At 43.9% G+C, this 13426-nt stretch overlaps 1 protein-coding gene across 1 annotated transcript; it reads right to left on the bottom strand.

The window, feature by feature from the left end:
- Positions 1–216: 216 nt before the first annotated feature.
- On the bottom strand, positions 217–12732 carry smg6 (SMG6 nonsense mediated mRNA decay factor). The gene is made up of 19 exons (XM_079356393.1): positions 12578–12732; positions 9172–11572; positions 8800–8992; positions 8422–8532; positions 8159–8265; positions 7674–7752; positions 7388–7498; positions 6950–7165; positions 5941–6002; positions 5678–5823; positions 5288–5401; positions 4354–4528; positions 3920–4142; positions 3593–3772; positions 3284–3451; positions 2904–3048; positions 2517–2779; positions 2310–2391; positions 217–2207 (listed from the first exon to the last, which is right to left on the bottom strand). Exons 1-19 carry the CDS (start codon positions 12666–12668, stop codon positions 2077–2079), a joined length of 4998 nt encoding a protein of 1665 aa, XP_079212519.1. The 5' UTR covers positions 12669–12732; the 3' UTR covers positions 217–2076.
- Between the last annotated feature and the right edge of the window lie 694 nt (positions 12733–13426).

Genomic DNA, 13426 nt, shown 5'->3' with positions numbered 1-13426 from the left:
CTGGTTCTTTTAATGTCTCACTGCAAGGTCCAGATGAAAATTATAAAAAGAATACGACTGAATTCCTTTTAGCTTCTTCAGTTATTAGAGTTCTTGTAGTTGTAGAAAGCCGCTTCATTAATATGTTGCATCTGTTTTTTTTTCTATTGTAAGATGTCCGCCTATTGTATCAATAATATCATTTTCTTTAGTACATCATTAATGAGGAAACACCAGTGGCTTCAAAACGTTTATTGATGGATGTTGAAATAGTGATGAACTGTTTTTGTCTTTATTACATTTGCTCTAACACAAAAACAGCAGCAGCAGCAGCAGATCTAAACACGGTAGACTTTACTGAACACTACAGTAGCATCTGCACAGAGCAGTAGAACAAATGCAATAACCTGTTCACACTGATACAGAAACATCAATAGCTTATGAGAGTCAAAAGAGCCTAGCTGAAACAGTACAGGGAAAATAAACAAGCCACATCTACAGTCACATTTTTACGTCTATATACTGAGTGTGACGAAAAGAGATTTTTAATTTCCAGAAATAAATGCACATAGAAACATCCACGATAAGTCAGCATATGTTGTACTTGTCTCCAAAGCAATGCAGTGCAAACACAAGCACAAACACTACCCATGCGTTTCACATCGAACATGTACCAGTGAGATGACGCTCGAGCTAACTGGAGTTTTACAGGCTGTGATTTATGTTGGTTGACCTCATGTGTGTCCTACCTAAAAGAGCGAAAGTTGATATAAGTGAACATGTGACCTCTGGAAAAAAAAAAAGACAATCACATGAAAAAGAAAATGACTTGTTTTGGTTAGAAACATTTGTAGAATAGATAAACTGCTGTTAGTTTAATCTGAACAGCACAAGACAACTCGTGTGATCGTAAAGACGCAGTGAAGTGGAAAAGCAGGACGTGGTATTAAGATATCTGCAGAGTAACTGTCAGGGCCGAGGATCCACTCACAACATGGCAGTGTAAAGTAGAAGTGTCTCTTTTAGTATCTGTTTTTATTGGTTTCAATTGAGAAAAAGAAATAGCTGGAATGTCACCAAACATCTAATAAAAGAAAACTGATTCACTTTTTTAGCTTTATCCATGTTACTGTTCGGTTCCGCTAAAAACAAAATGATAAAACCTTTAAAAGATTGGATTCAATAAATTGGGGTTTACATATTTTGAGAAAAAAAAACAACTCTGCAGACATTTAACATCAGGTCAAACAAAATCGAGAAATAGCCTCAAAGAATTAAAAAAAAAAAAAAAGTCACACAAACCAAAAAAACCCAAAACAAAAAAAAATATAACCAATAGCTTTAGTTGTAGACTTTTTTTAAGAGCATTCTCCTTTGATCCCCAAACTCAATGTTAGCATCGAGCTGGAGGAACTCAAGTTATCAATGCATGGAACGTTTCCATGGATGTTCTGAAGTTGCATGTGGGCCTTCAATTGAGCCTCACTTCACTCATTTTATATGTTGAGGACCCTCCAGCTGTGCTTCTCCTCATCTTCCCTCCGCTTCAGCTCTACTGTAGAGACCGGAGCAGCCTCTGTGGCTGTGCCCTCAGAGAAGAGTGGAAGTGCCACTTATGGCCTCATTACTACTCCCTTTAATCAATTAAATGACCACAAACACTCTCCCTCTATCATTAGCCTCAAATTTGAATACTTCTTGCGGAATACACTCACTAACTACGAGCAGAGGCTCGAGGCTGTTTCCGGACATCTTACAAAATCAAATCACTCCTTTATTACCTGCCTCCTTTCTGATCCCGCCTTCCTGAGACTTATCAAGTCTCCGTTGCGCTTTCTGGGGAAGCTCACTGATCTTAACACATGCATACACACACACTTTGTCTCAAGGGTGGGGGGTGGGGTGGGGCAAGCTTACTCAAACCACCTTTCTCTCAATCATTTCCTTATTTTCCATATGAAGTGGTTTTTGGCTTTCTTCATCATTTCCTCTCCCCTGTTTCTCCCCCTTCTCTTCTTCAAAGTGTGTCTTCTCCCCTGGCTGAGTTGGCAAGCCGGCTTCAGCAGTATGGTTCCTTTGATCGCAGCTTCGCCCGCTTCAGCCCACTTTGGCCCAGCTCAGGAAAGCAGGGATGTCTCGGACCGGGACGTTGCGCGTCAACGCTTTGACGCGCAGGTTGCGGTCATCTGTGAGGAGCACCACCTCTCTGTGGAGCTTCACTGTTCCATCTGAGTTTTTTAGGGAAAGAGCATTAAAAAAAAAAAAATCATTTTTTTTTTTTCACGTTTGTGGGTGAATGACAATGATAAAACACAGTCAATGTTACGTACTTCTCTGATGAGGCATGAAGTCTTTCGCCTTGTCTTTGCAGTAGTGGAGACAGCAGGACAGAATCACGTCATCGTTGGTTCCCTGAAGGAAGAGCAGAAGACTAAATCAATGAATGTAGAACATTTCGCAGTACATTGCAAAGTCTGAAACTGTATTCAAAACGATTGAAAAATCGAGAAAATAATCATAATAATCTGGACCACCACCTGCTGTCCAGTGGTGTCTTCACTGCGGAAGGCGATAGACTCGAGCTGATTTCCTCGGCTTGTCATGGCTCTGAGGTACGGTTCCCTGGCTTCAAATCCTTTCTCCAGGAAAGCCACCGCTGAACGCGCCTTCTCCTGCACCGCCTGCACGTGGCTCGCACTGACATTGTAGTTACTGCGGCTGCCAGTGCTGCGACCTCCTGACCCCGCTCCTCCACCATAGTTGTCCTGGCCTTTAGCCAAGCCATCCAACTCTGTAATCACTGAGAGAGAGAGAGGGAGGGAGAGAGAGAGAACACATAAGAGCATGAAAACTCAAACAAAGATCTCAAACAAAAGACTCATCCCTAAAATTCAAACCCTTTTTATTCTTTATTTCTATCTTACCTATAAGTGGTACAACTATTATGTATGTTCCACTCTGCAGGAGTTTCCTCAGGCCTCCCAGGTGATCAATGAATCCGTTGGTATCTGGAACCAAAAACAGTGGCCTCACTTCCAGCTCCAGCTGCCCACTGGTCTGCAGCACTTCCTGGAACAAGAAAGAACAAGGAAGCTAACTCTATGAAGTCACCCTCGCTACTCACATCAGAGTAACTCATGAGTCGGACTTAGAATGCATTCATTAATAAAAAAGCTCACGAAGCTGTGGCTCTGGGCTTGTTCAACCCAATCAGAAACAAATCAGTGACAATTTACAACGTGATGGGTTTCTTGATTTAAATATCTACAGTATGTCCAGGTATTCCAGTTTCGGCCTGCGTTACCTGTATTTTATCTCTGCGCTTCTGTTGCTGTGCCAGTTTGTTGGCGAGGTCATGGCGTCGAGCTTTCAGCTGCCTGATGTCATTCTCGCTGTCTCCTGCCTCCTCAGCATCCTCGTCGCCTTCAGATGCGGAGAGAGAGGAGTCGGCCTCCACTATGACGTCGTCAGACTGCCGAAAAAGGACAAAGAGGAGGACGACACGCGTCAGCACCACAAGCTGGCTCTGCTGAACTGCGATTCCATTTGACATTTGTTCAATTTCTTGAAACAAGAAGGCGTTATAGGAGGGTCAGAAAGGGAAGCTACTAACCTCTTTCTCAGTCAAAGAATCCTGCACGCTCCTTGTATTCTGTGAATTGTTCGGCGATGGAGAAGAAGACACAGATATGTATTTGCCCCCCTTGAAGGCCAACAAAGGCTCCTCCTGTCCACACAAAGCCTCCAGAAAGTACTTCAGCACAGTGACTCTCTTACAATCTGCCGCAATCGCCTGAGAAAAGAGAACCGTAAGAGGGACGATTAGGCTCACGTGTTAATTTGAGCCTTCTGTAGGTGGCTGTAGAAAATGCAGCAATTCCACAGGAGAGGAAGAATGTAACAGGGCAGCAGGATAATGATACAGTATCTTTCCACTCACCATTTCGGTGTGTCCGTCGGTGTAACAGGGCTCCTGTGGTGCGGCCAGCAGTGGAACAAAGCCAGCGAGGAGTCTGTCCTCTTTCAGCTGCAGCACCGTCAGCTCCTCATCTCCCTCGCTCTCGTCAGTGTCGGCTTTGTACAGCGGCACCTCCTCGTGGTCCACACATGCCAGCATGTTACACAGGTCAGCCAGGCACTGCCAAACATCAGGGTTGGTGGTGCTGGGTAGAGAGAAAAATGGCAAAAGGGAAGGAGACAGACAAGTTTATGAAGATACAGTGTCAGTAATTTCACTCAGAGGAGGGTTGTACTCATACAAAGATCACGTCGAAGACAGTGCGACATCAACAAACAGAAGCGTTTAATTCCGCTTCCAGTGTTATCACAGTGCAGCTTTTGTGCAACGCAGACACAGTTAGTTTGGTAACTCACTCTGTGCTGGATGGTGGTGGGTTCCAAAGGTCTGGGTGTCCCAGCATCCAGTCAGACCAGACTTTGATGCTGGGCAGAAGCTCCCTAAGGTCCACTGGAAAAGCAGAGACCCGCACCATACCTTCTGACTCCTCCCCTTTACCCTCCTCCTCTCCATCTGCCACCAGAACTGGATCTGAGAGAGCGGACACGATTTTTAAAAAAAAAAATAAAGATTGAGAGAAAACAGCGGAAACTAATTCGCAGAAAATACTTAACGCAAGATACGATTATAAAGAGACGTTACAAAGCCTGTAGCTTTTTGAAGTCGAAAGTAACGTTAAGGTTTTGAGTTTCAGTTTACACATATCTTCCAGAAGAATCCAGAAACTCCTGAAGATTTTGGTTGCTAAAAAATGCTTACTTTGAAGACCAACAGATAAATGTTCAGACATCAGGGCTGATTGCAACATTAAAATGCAATAAGATATAGTTATCACATTTTCTGAGGCTGACTGCTTCCTTCATAACTGAAACATTCAAAATGTGGCGTCGGTCAAAAGGTTGTCACACTTTCACCGTCACAATACGCAGACATTTGTTAAGATAGGATGGAGGAGACTCGCAGCAATTACTCCACTGATGTACAGCTAACAGTTTTCTGCTTTTAATGAGTAGATGCTGCATTTTACTTTTTATTTTATTTTATTTTTATTCCCAGTCAAAAGGTGCATGACTGGTTGTTCCTCTGTGAAGATTGTATGCCTCTTGCATTGTCACCGTGTTGGTCATGTACTCTCGTCTCGTTTGCTGTCACTGCTCTGACTTGCCGCACAACAAATCGCCCTCCAGGGACAAATAAAGTTAAAGTTGTGCAAAAATCTTGTCTTTTTACTGTTCTTTGATAGATTACGTTCACCTCATGTAACACTCATTTAAAACCTCTGGCTTGTACCTGCAGGAGTGTCTCTGAGCAGCTCTGTGCAACGCTGCACCAGCAGTGCAAACATGCCCAGACCCAGAGCAGTGCTCTGCTCCTGCAGAAGGTGCCGCACTTCTCCGTCTTCACCTGGGAAACAAAATAAGAACATGTCAAGTGGATTTTCTTCAACGCTCTTTGGATGATTATCACCAATGATTCTTACACTCTGTCAGTTCATTTTTGTTCATTTTGGAAGAACTGCACGCTCGACTGGTTTGAACATATGTTTTAAATTGAAACATGAAGAGTTACTATCAGCTGTGCAATGTTCAACGGAGCTTTCAAGTGCAAACATTCCAGCAGGAGTACAGTTCTATTTCACACAGAAAATAAAAGAACCTTGTTGACGTTTTATAGAATTACCCCTGCTGTTTGCATTGTGTATGGTAAACATGTTGATGGTGATGATCTGCAGCAAGTGAGTGCTGCCGAGTAGGGCGGGGCCGTGCTGAAGCAGCGTCCTGAACTCCTGCAGAACACGGCTCGCCACGTCGGGGAAGGACTCCATGCTGTAAATGCAGGACACACCGATTCTCAAAAATACACGACGGACTGACAGAGAGGCTCTTTATTTAAAACATTTAGTCCTTGAACTTAGGAGCCAGAATACAAGAGGCATCACTTACCCAACTTTAGTGAAGAGCTTTCCGTGCGCATGCAGGAAACTCAGTATGAACCTTTTATTTAGCTGGAGAAAAAAAAAAAAAAAAAGAAAGAAAGAAAGAAAAAAAAGAATAGAAAGAATTATTGAACATGTGGCAATAAACCTTTCAGCGCGACACATGAGAGCAAAAAGAAAAGACATCAGACATGGAGCTGATGTAATCAATGAAATGCACAATGTTAGAGGTTTGGCGAAATGGACTGACACAGGAAGGAGGACCGACATGCACTGATCATTTCTGTAGAAAAGCATGGTACTTTGATGAGAGAAAATCTAAATCGTCCCCATGAAAAACCTGCCGCTGAAAGGTTTTTCACAGCCTGGAATGAATTTGTTGTGCAGCTTTGACAGGAGTTGCAACAGACCACAAGCTCCACATGTCGCTTTAGACACGGCACACACAAATAATCCCCGTCTGAAAAGGTCTCGTTCATTGCTAGGAACTTGGGGAGATCAGTTTATGTAATGGCTAAGGATGGTAATCACCAAGACTCTATTCCCTGTTTCCTAAATTTCCTAAACTCTAAATTCAATAAATTCAAACTGATAGAACTATTTCATTTCCCAGGCATTTGATACCATTCCCTTTCAGGAATAGATAATCAATCATTGCAAGATAAATCAAAACCGATCACAAAAAAAACAAACTAAGAAAGATAAAAAAAGAGAGTGAAGAGGCAGTTAGAAAACCTTTGGATGAAGAAACTAAAGATAAATGCCAAACAAATACCCAAAATAAAAGACTTCAAAAAAGATGAAAGTAAAGAGAATTGAAAATGAACTCAAAGGAAACAATTAAAGCACAGGGGCACACAATTATAATCAAAAGAAGGGAGACCCAAATTAATTAATGTAGGAGATTAATGCAAGGCGCTCGTGTCTTAGAGTTGACATCATGAAGAATAGCGGGGGGGGAATGTTCAAACAAAGAGGAATGACGCGTGGAGGTTAGAAAGAGAAGATGACCTTACATCACTGGGGCTCAGATTGCCAAGTTCTCCATCCTGTTCAGAGTCTCTGCTGGATTCACTCCCTCCCCTCTGTGAGGAAGGGGTTGACGCTTGCCCGCTGGGGCGAATCCAAATCTCGACACGTGCCCCGTCTTCCCGTCTTCCTCGTCCTTTGACTGCGGGACCCCTGGAGCCTCCTTCATGCTCCTGCCTCCTCCTTCGCTCCAGCTGCTCTGCCTACGAGAACAAAGCCTGTGAACATGTGGCTCTTTTTGGTGACTACAGTCCCACCATGATCAAAGAAACTGGTCCTGTTGGTTTGGAATGCAGTTCAGTCACTTATCGGAAAACAGACTAGCATGTCCAAATCCAGAAAGGGAATCCAAATATTTGTCTTTATTTGAATGCAACGCAATATTTACGACGTGCCCGATCCAGTCTTTAAGGCATGCGTCTTACCTTCCGCTTAGCCTCCTCAAACAGACTCATCAAGCTTTCTTTTGCTGTCAGGATGGGGTTGGAAGCAGCCAAGCTGCGCATGTAATAATACACAGCATCCAACTTCCGCTTCTGTAAGGGCGAGAGGCGGGAACAGACAAGGAATAAGAGGCACACTGGGTGGGTGAAAATAGGCCACTATTCAAAAACGGTCGCCTGTTTTTTTTTTTTTTTTTTCATTACAGGGTCATAACAAGGAGACAAGCATGACGTCACATAATTATTTAAAAAGAAACAAAACACTTACTGTATAGACTGCCAGCAGGGCCAGCTGGTTATAAGGTCGTCCATTTTTGGGGGCAATCTGCTGGGCTTTCAGATACCAGCTGAGAATAAATGTGTCAATCATCAGCACGGAACTTTGTGCACATTTTTCTGCATCTCCCAAAAAATACATCTCTTAAGTTTCTTGACTTTAGCTCATAGCAACAGTGTAAAAGTCAAACTGTTGTAAAAGGCTACGTTCGTTTATTTTGCTGTTGTTGTTGTGTGATCTTCTTTTTAAAGTGTTTGATGGACGAGATAGAGGACTACGGTGCATGCTACAGCACACGTGTGCTCGTGCATGAACTTCACCGTGCAGAAGCACGCCGCTTCCAAGGACGCCAGCTTGAACGTGAATCAGAGCGCTCGCACAAAGTCAAATGTACTGGGCTTTAAGGGGTGAAGGGTGCCAAATGTGAGTGGGTCTGAATATTTCCACACCTCGAGAAGTTTCAAATTGAAGCCTACCTGCGAGCCTTTCCATAGTTGGCCGAGTCACTGGCTTGTTCGCGGTAACGTGCAATGTCTCCCTGACATATCATGCAGCGCTGTGCACTGATGAGTGCGTATTTCACCTGAGGAAGCCAGAAACACACGAACAACGTTAAACATATCAAGCTCAGCGCTATCATACGCACGTGCATTGTAAAACAAGATCTCAGCGACACATACTTCATGATGTGAACTCCAGTAAACCCATGTGAAGTAAACGCAAAGAAATACTGCCGTACCGTTTTGCGTAATGGTCGGGCCCTTATCGCCATGCCGTCCATGTAATCCTCCAACTTAAACTGGTACACGGTCTGCAGCTTCTGAAGCAGGGCATCGAAGAATAGTGCTCCCTGTACAACACAACGATCACCACAGGGAAAAAAGAAAAAAGAAAAGAAAGGCAGGTATGATCAGCTTATTAAAAGAACAATATCACAGAGCTTCATCCATCGAAACCATTTTGGTTCGTTTGATTACAAAGCTAACCCTACACATGTTGATCTACAACCGCATATCCAAATATAACGTTGGTAAGCATCTCACCTGATGTGTATGTAATGAGGCAGGGTGATAATAGTGAAGTCAAACCAAGTCAATGTCAGGAAAACTATTCTTACCTCATCAAGCAGTGTGAGCAGCATGTTCCTGATGTGAGGTGTGTTGTCACATGTGGGGTCTTTGAGTAACTGTCTGAAGTGCTCTATGACCTGGTAAAAGACGTTCTTCCACAAAGCCTGATCCACGTTCTGAGAGTCCGAGAACTCAATGTCTATCAGGATGACTTGCTCATAGAGCCCCAAGAGGTCGGCTCTGGGGAAAAAAAAAAAAAGTTTAGTTGAAATACCAACTGTCTCAGATTTGTACATTTCTTAAATCAATCAGACTCGAGGGGCAACATGCAGCTAAACAAGCAGTAAACGTCACACGTGAAACAAAAGGAAAAAAAAACAAACGGTAGTAACATGAATATGTTCCCCGTGAATCCTCACCTGAGTTGGGCCATGCGATCCAGTCCGTCAGCGCTCACTCTGTCCCTGGAGAGCAGGTTACTGAGCTGGAGCTCCTGTGCGTCTGCAGCCCTCAGCATCCTCCCCAGCTCCCCTCTGGCCTGCTGCTCGGCCTCTTCTGGAGTCAAACCAGCGCCTGCAGCTGTCTGGGAGTAACCTGTTGCCCTGCTACCACAGAACTGACCCACGCCGGCGCCTGCGTACATACCGTTGGTGGGATTCATTTGATAGGGCCCCAAATTGTAAGGGTATGAATACTGCTGGCCGGTAGAGTTGCCGGGGCTGTGTGTGTTGCCACTGGGAACAGGGTAGAAGTATGGGTTGTCGGAATTTTGGAATTTGTAGTAGGCCATGGCAGCGGCTTGCTTCGATCGAACATTCTCCCCCTGTGGAACTGGAGGACTTCCTGCAACCTCATCGTCAGTGTCTAAAAAGTGAAGCTGTCCATACGCCGGACCTGTCTGAAGATAAACCGGCTGTTGGAGAGATAAGTGCTGCGAGGTTTGGGCTCCGGTGAGAGCGGGTTTCTGGTCGGGGTTATTTGGATCCCAGAGCCGCCTCAATCCGCCCCCTCTGCCTCCTCTGCTCCTGCTTGCAGCTCCTCCTCTTATTCCACCGAAAAGCAGCCTCTGCCTGACCTCAGGTGGATTAGAGACATCCGTCCGGGTTGGGAGCACCAGGATGCCGCCACCTCTGCCACGTGGAGCCGCCGCGCCTGGCGAGCAATGTTTGGCGGCCCCGCCACGTGGCGAGGTACTCAACTGGTTTTCTAGAGACACCCTTAGGATTCCCCGACATCCCCCTTTGTTTCCCTTTGGTCCATTCCTCGATTCGCTTTGCCTCTCCGCGCTTTGCTCTTCCCGTCCACCTCTCCTCCTCCTCCTTCTGTCTTCGGCTACGTCACTCGTCTCACTCCCTTCTTGCGATTCTGTCGAAGACTCCCCGTTGGCTGTCCAGCTTTGCAGGTGTCTCCTCCGCCCTTCTCCACTGTAAGCCGCGCCCTCTCTGTTGGTGAACCTCGATTCCAAGCATGGCCACTTCGCACCGTCCCCGTCCGTTCCTCTTCCTGGACCATCGAGACTGGTCACACTGCTGGCTGAGCTACTGCTGTAAGTTCGATTCCGCGAGCGTCGAATATCTGATTTGGAATAGCGTTTTGAAGTTGGGGTTGCGATATTTGCAGTTGGCTTGTTTCTCTCCTGTCTTTCAACAACCCTGTCTTTATATTTTGGCGCCCTAGCTTCTTTCTCAGTATCTCTGGACGGGTTGTTGTTATTGTCTCCTCTTCGGTTTTCTCTGCGGTTCTCTCTTCCTTTGCCTGGGTGAGTCTCTCCTGGTTTGCCTGCTTTATGATCTTTTTCAGCTTCAGGTGCTCGTCTGTTTCTTTCTTTCTCAGCTCTCTTCCCATCCTTCTTTCCTCCCCCGCCTACTTCATGATCATCTCTACTGGCGTCCTGATTTAGCTCTTTGTCCTTCTCGCCTCCTCTTCTTCTGCGGTTTCCCCGTTCCCTCTTCTTCTCCACCTTCGGTTCTTCCTCGATGGTTCCCACTCCTTGGCTTCTTGCTTTTTTCTCAGTTGTTTTCTCATCTCTTGAAAGTGAGGTCTCATCCCCATCACCTCCAACTTTACTTTTTTCTTTCACGCTGAGCTTTTCTATTTTGCGAGATATTTTCTCCACTGAAGAATCAGAGGGTAACGGAGGTTTGTTTAGATCTCGGCTTTCCTGCTTTCTGTTCATCTCATTGGACTTAAACTGTCTGGCATTATCGTGTATGCCTTTTACTTCTTGGTCCTTCTGTTCCAGCTTCAGTAGAGATGTTTTTCTATCCCCTGTAATCGATTGGGATTCTGGCTCAGTTTTGTGCTCATGATTGTTAGAGGGAGGCTTATCCTGCTCACTTCCAACTCCACAGTCCTTCCCCTGAATATTCCTCCTGCTCCCAGGTTGATAAAATGCTCGGTCTGGTTTGCGAGCTTTCCTCATCGGTTTCACAGCTCCGACAGGCTCCAGTTGTTCAGTGTCATTTTCAACAAAGTCTCTTCTTAGATTTGCATCAGCTTGAGCCTGTGATATGCCAGCTTTTCTACAGTTCTGAGTTCCACTACCATCCCCTCTCATCCTGTCTTTTTCCATATAGTCTTTATCCATCCCATCATATGTGCACTCCTGCCTCTCGATAACTTTTTGAGAAGCGCTCTTTTTGTCGCACTGTGAGGACTGATCACGCCCATCTAAATCAGCAGTCGGAGGATCACATTGGCCAGCTTCTCCCTCCTCGCTGTCACAGTGACGCTGTCCAGGTCCAGGTACCAGCTGATAGCGCTTCAGATCAGGACGCTTTCCTTCATGCCTCTTTTGCTGCTTGTTTACACAATGCTCCCCTGCAGTGAAGAAAAACATACAGAGAACACAATCAAAATGCTGTGAGACAAAGTAGTCATTCACAGAAAAGACAACATGTAGGTTTACTAATGCCAAACGGATGCTTTATTTGAAAGGTATAAAATTGGCACACTTTGTTTCTTTCCTCTAATCACAAAACAATGAAATGAGCAAAACTGGCAATTCCGTTACTGATGAGGTTTGAGAGTTTGTGGTGGATTGACTGCCTGCCATTTTAAATCACACTGTTTGTGTGAGTCAGACAGTATAATCAGGGGTCTAATAAACAGGGAAAAGAAGAATATAATGAAGTCACAAATGCATGTTCACTTTTCATATGTTCGGTATGTGACCACATTACGAAAGCGGGATTGCTCATATTATATCGACCTTAGAAGAACTGCTTAATTCACAGCCTCAACACGCAATCAATTCATAATTAGATAGATCGATTGACCGATAGGTAGATACTTTATTGACTTCACAAAAGACAAAAGCTAAACCTGCAACACATCCAACAACTTGGGAACCAAATATCATCTTATCTTATTAGGTGTTTCATTTATTAATATGTTGTTCTTTATGACAAAACTCTAAAACGTTGTTAACGTAAGCATACTATCTGACGTTAATTTACGTTAAACGACGCGAATAGTCAAGCCTATCGTTAATTTCATTTCACGTTACATCCACATATTTAGTGAACATACCTACTTGGGAGCTAATGTTACTAATATACAAGACACATCGGGGGAGGAAAAATATACATAAATATGATGAATCCATCACCACAGTGAAATAAAATGATCTGTTGGTATTTTTGTCAAGGGGGCGTTTAAAACAGAGCGCGCGGACAGGATGCTAGCGAGCTAACAACATTAGCTGGTTAGAAACTCAGCAACTCCATAGGCTACTTTCTGATAACTTGTTTCGCTTTAGTATTAACTGTATCTACTTTTTCTCGACTTCTGTCTGCTCACTTGCTCCAGTTAAACTGCTCTCACCTGTTTGACAGTCATTTAAATTGACTGAATCCGACGCTTCACCTCGAAGTTCCGCAGCTGAGATTCGCACTCGGTCTAGTTCGTTCGCCATCTTTGCTTTCGCTAAAACAAACACAACAAGTACGGTGGCCCATCTGGGTCAAACATCCTCAAAGTCGCAGGATCCGAAAAATGGTCATCAGATGACGTATAAGTGGAGGCAGTTAGGCAATGTAGTAGGCACCAGTCGCTTTCTTGAAGTTTAAATCATGTATTTCACAAGAAAACTTTAAAAGTGGATTGTAGGCTATAGTATTTTACTTATTTGGCAAATATGTTGTAATTGTTTGTTTTATGTAAAGCTCCTGTCATTCAAGTATGCTGAATTTTTTTTTTTTTTAATTTTTAAATGGTATGAAATGCTGTGCTGTCAATTTAAGGCTACTTGAAATCTTTTTCTTTTTTTTTAGCAGAAGAAAACAGCTTCATCATGGCTCAAAAACAGATATCTCATTTGAAAAAAGGGTGCTATATTCAACAAAGTGTTCCAATCTTATCTAGTTACCTTTCCAATTAGACTAATGGATGGATTTAAACGTTTACACAAATTTAATTTGTTTACATTCTCCTTTTCAATAAAATAAGTGTTATTCCTAATATGTTATTGTGTAACTGTTGCGTATTCTTTGACCTACAGAGGGCCTGGGGGAAGGATGTCAAAAGGTCGGCACATTATATAAAGAAGCACTTTCAGAAATCCTACTACATGCATACCCTCAATTTCCTACACCCTCCACTAGATGTCAGGGTGGATTTCTCATTCTCTAATTTCTAATTCTGTCATAAATAACTGATTTTATTCCAATCCAT

Source organism: Symphodus melops, assembly GCF_947650265.1.
Source record: "Symphodus melops genome assembly, chromosome: 11".
NCBI classification, from domain to species: Eukaryota; Metazoa; Chordata; class Actinopteri; order Labriformes; family Labridae; genus Symphodus; species Symphodus melops.
Note: the sequence above shows the minus strand (reverse complement) of the source record. Positions and strands in the feature narration are given on the sequence as shown.

Excerpts from the sequence above, each read along its gene's own strand:
- smg6 (XM_079356393.1), bottom strand. The coding sequence starts at position 12,668 with ATGGCGAACGAACTAGACCGAGTGCGAATCTCAGCTGCGGAACTTCGA. Across the intron at positions 8,533-8,799 it reads TGCTCACACTGCTTGATGAG|GGAGCACTATTCTTCGATGC; the intron begins GTAAGAATAGTT and ends TGTGTTGTACAG. Across the intron at positions 2,392-2,516 it reads AAGACACCACTGGACAGCAG|GGAACCAACGATGACGTGAT; the intron begins GTGGTGGTCCAG and ends CTCTTCCTTCAG.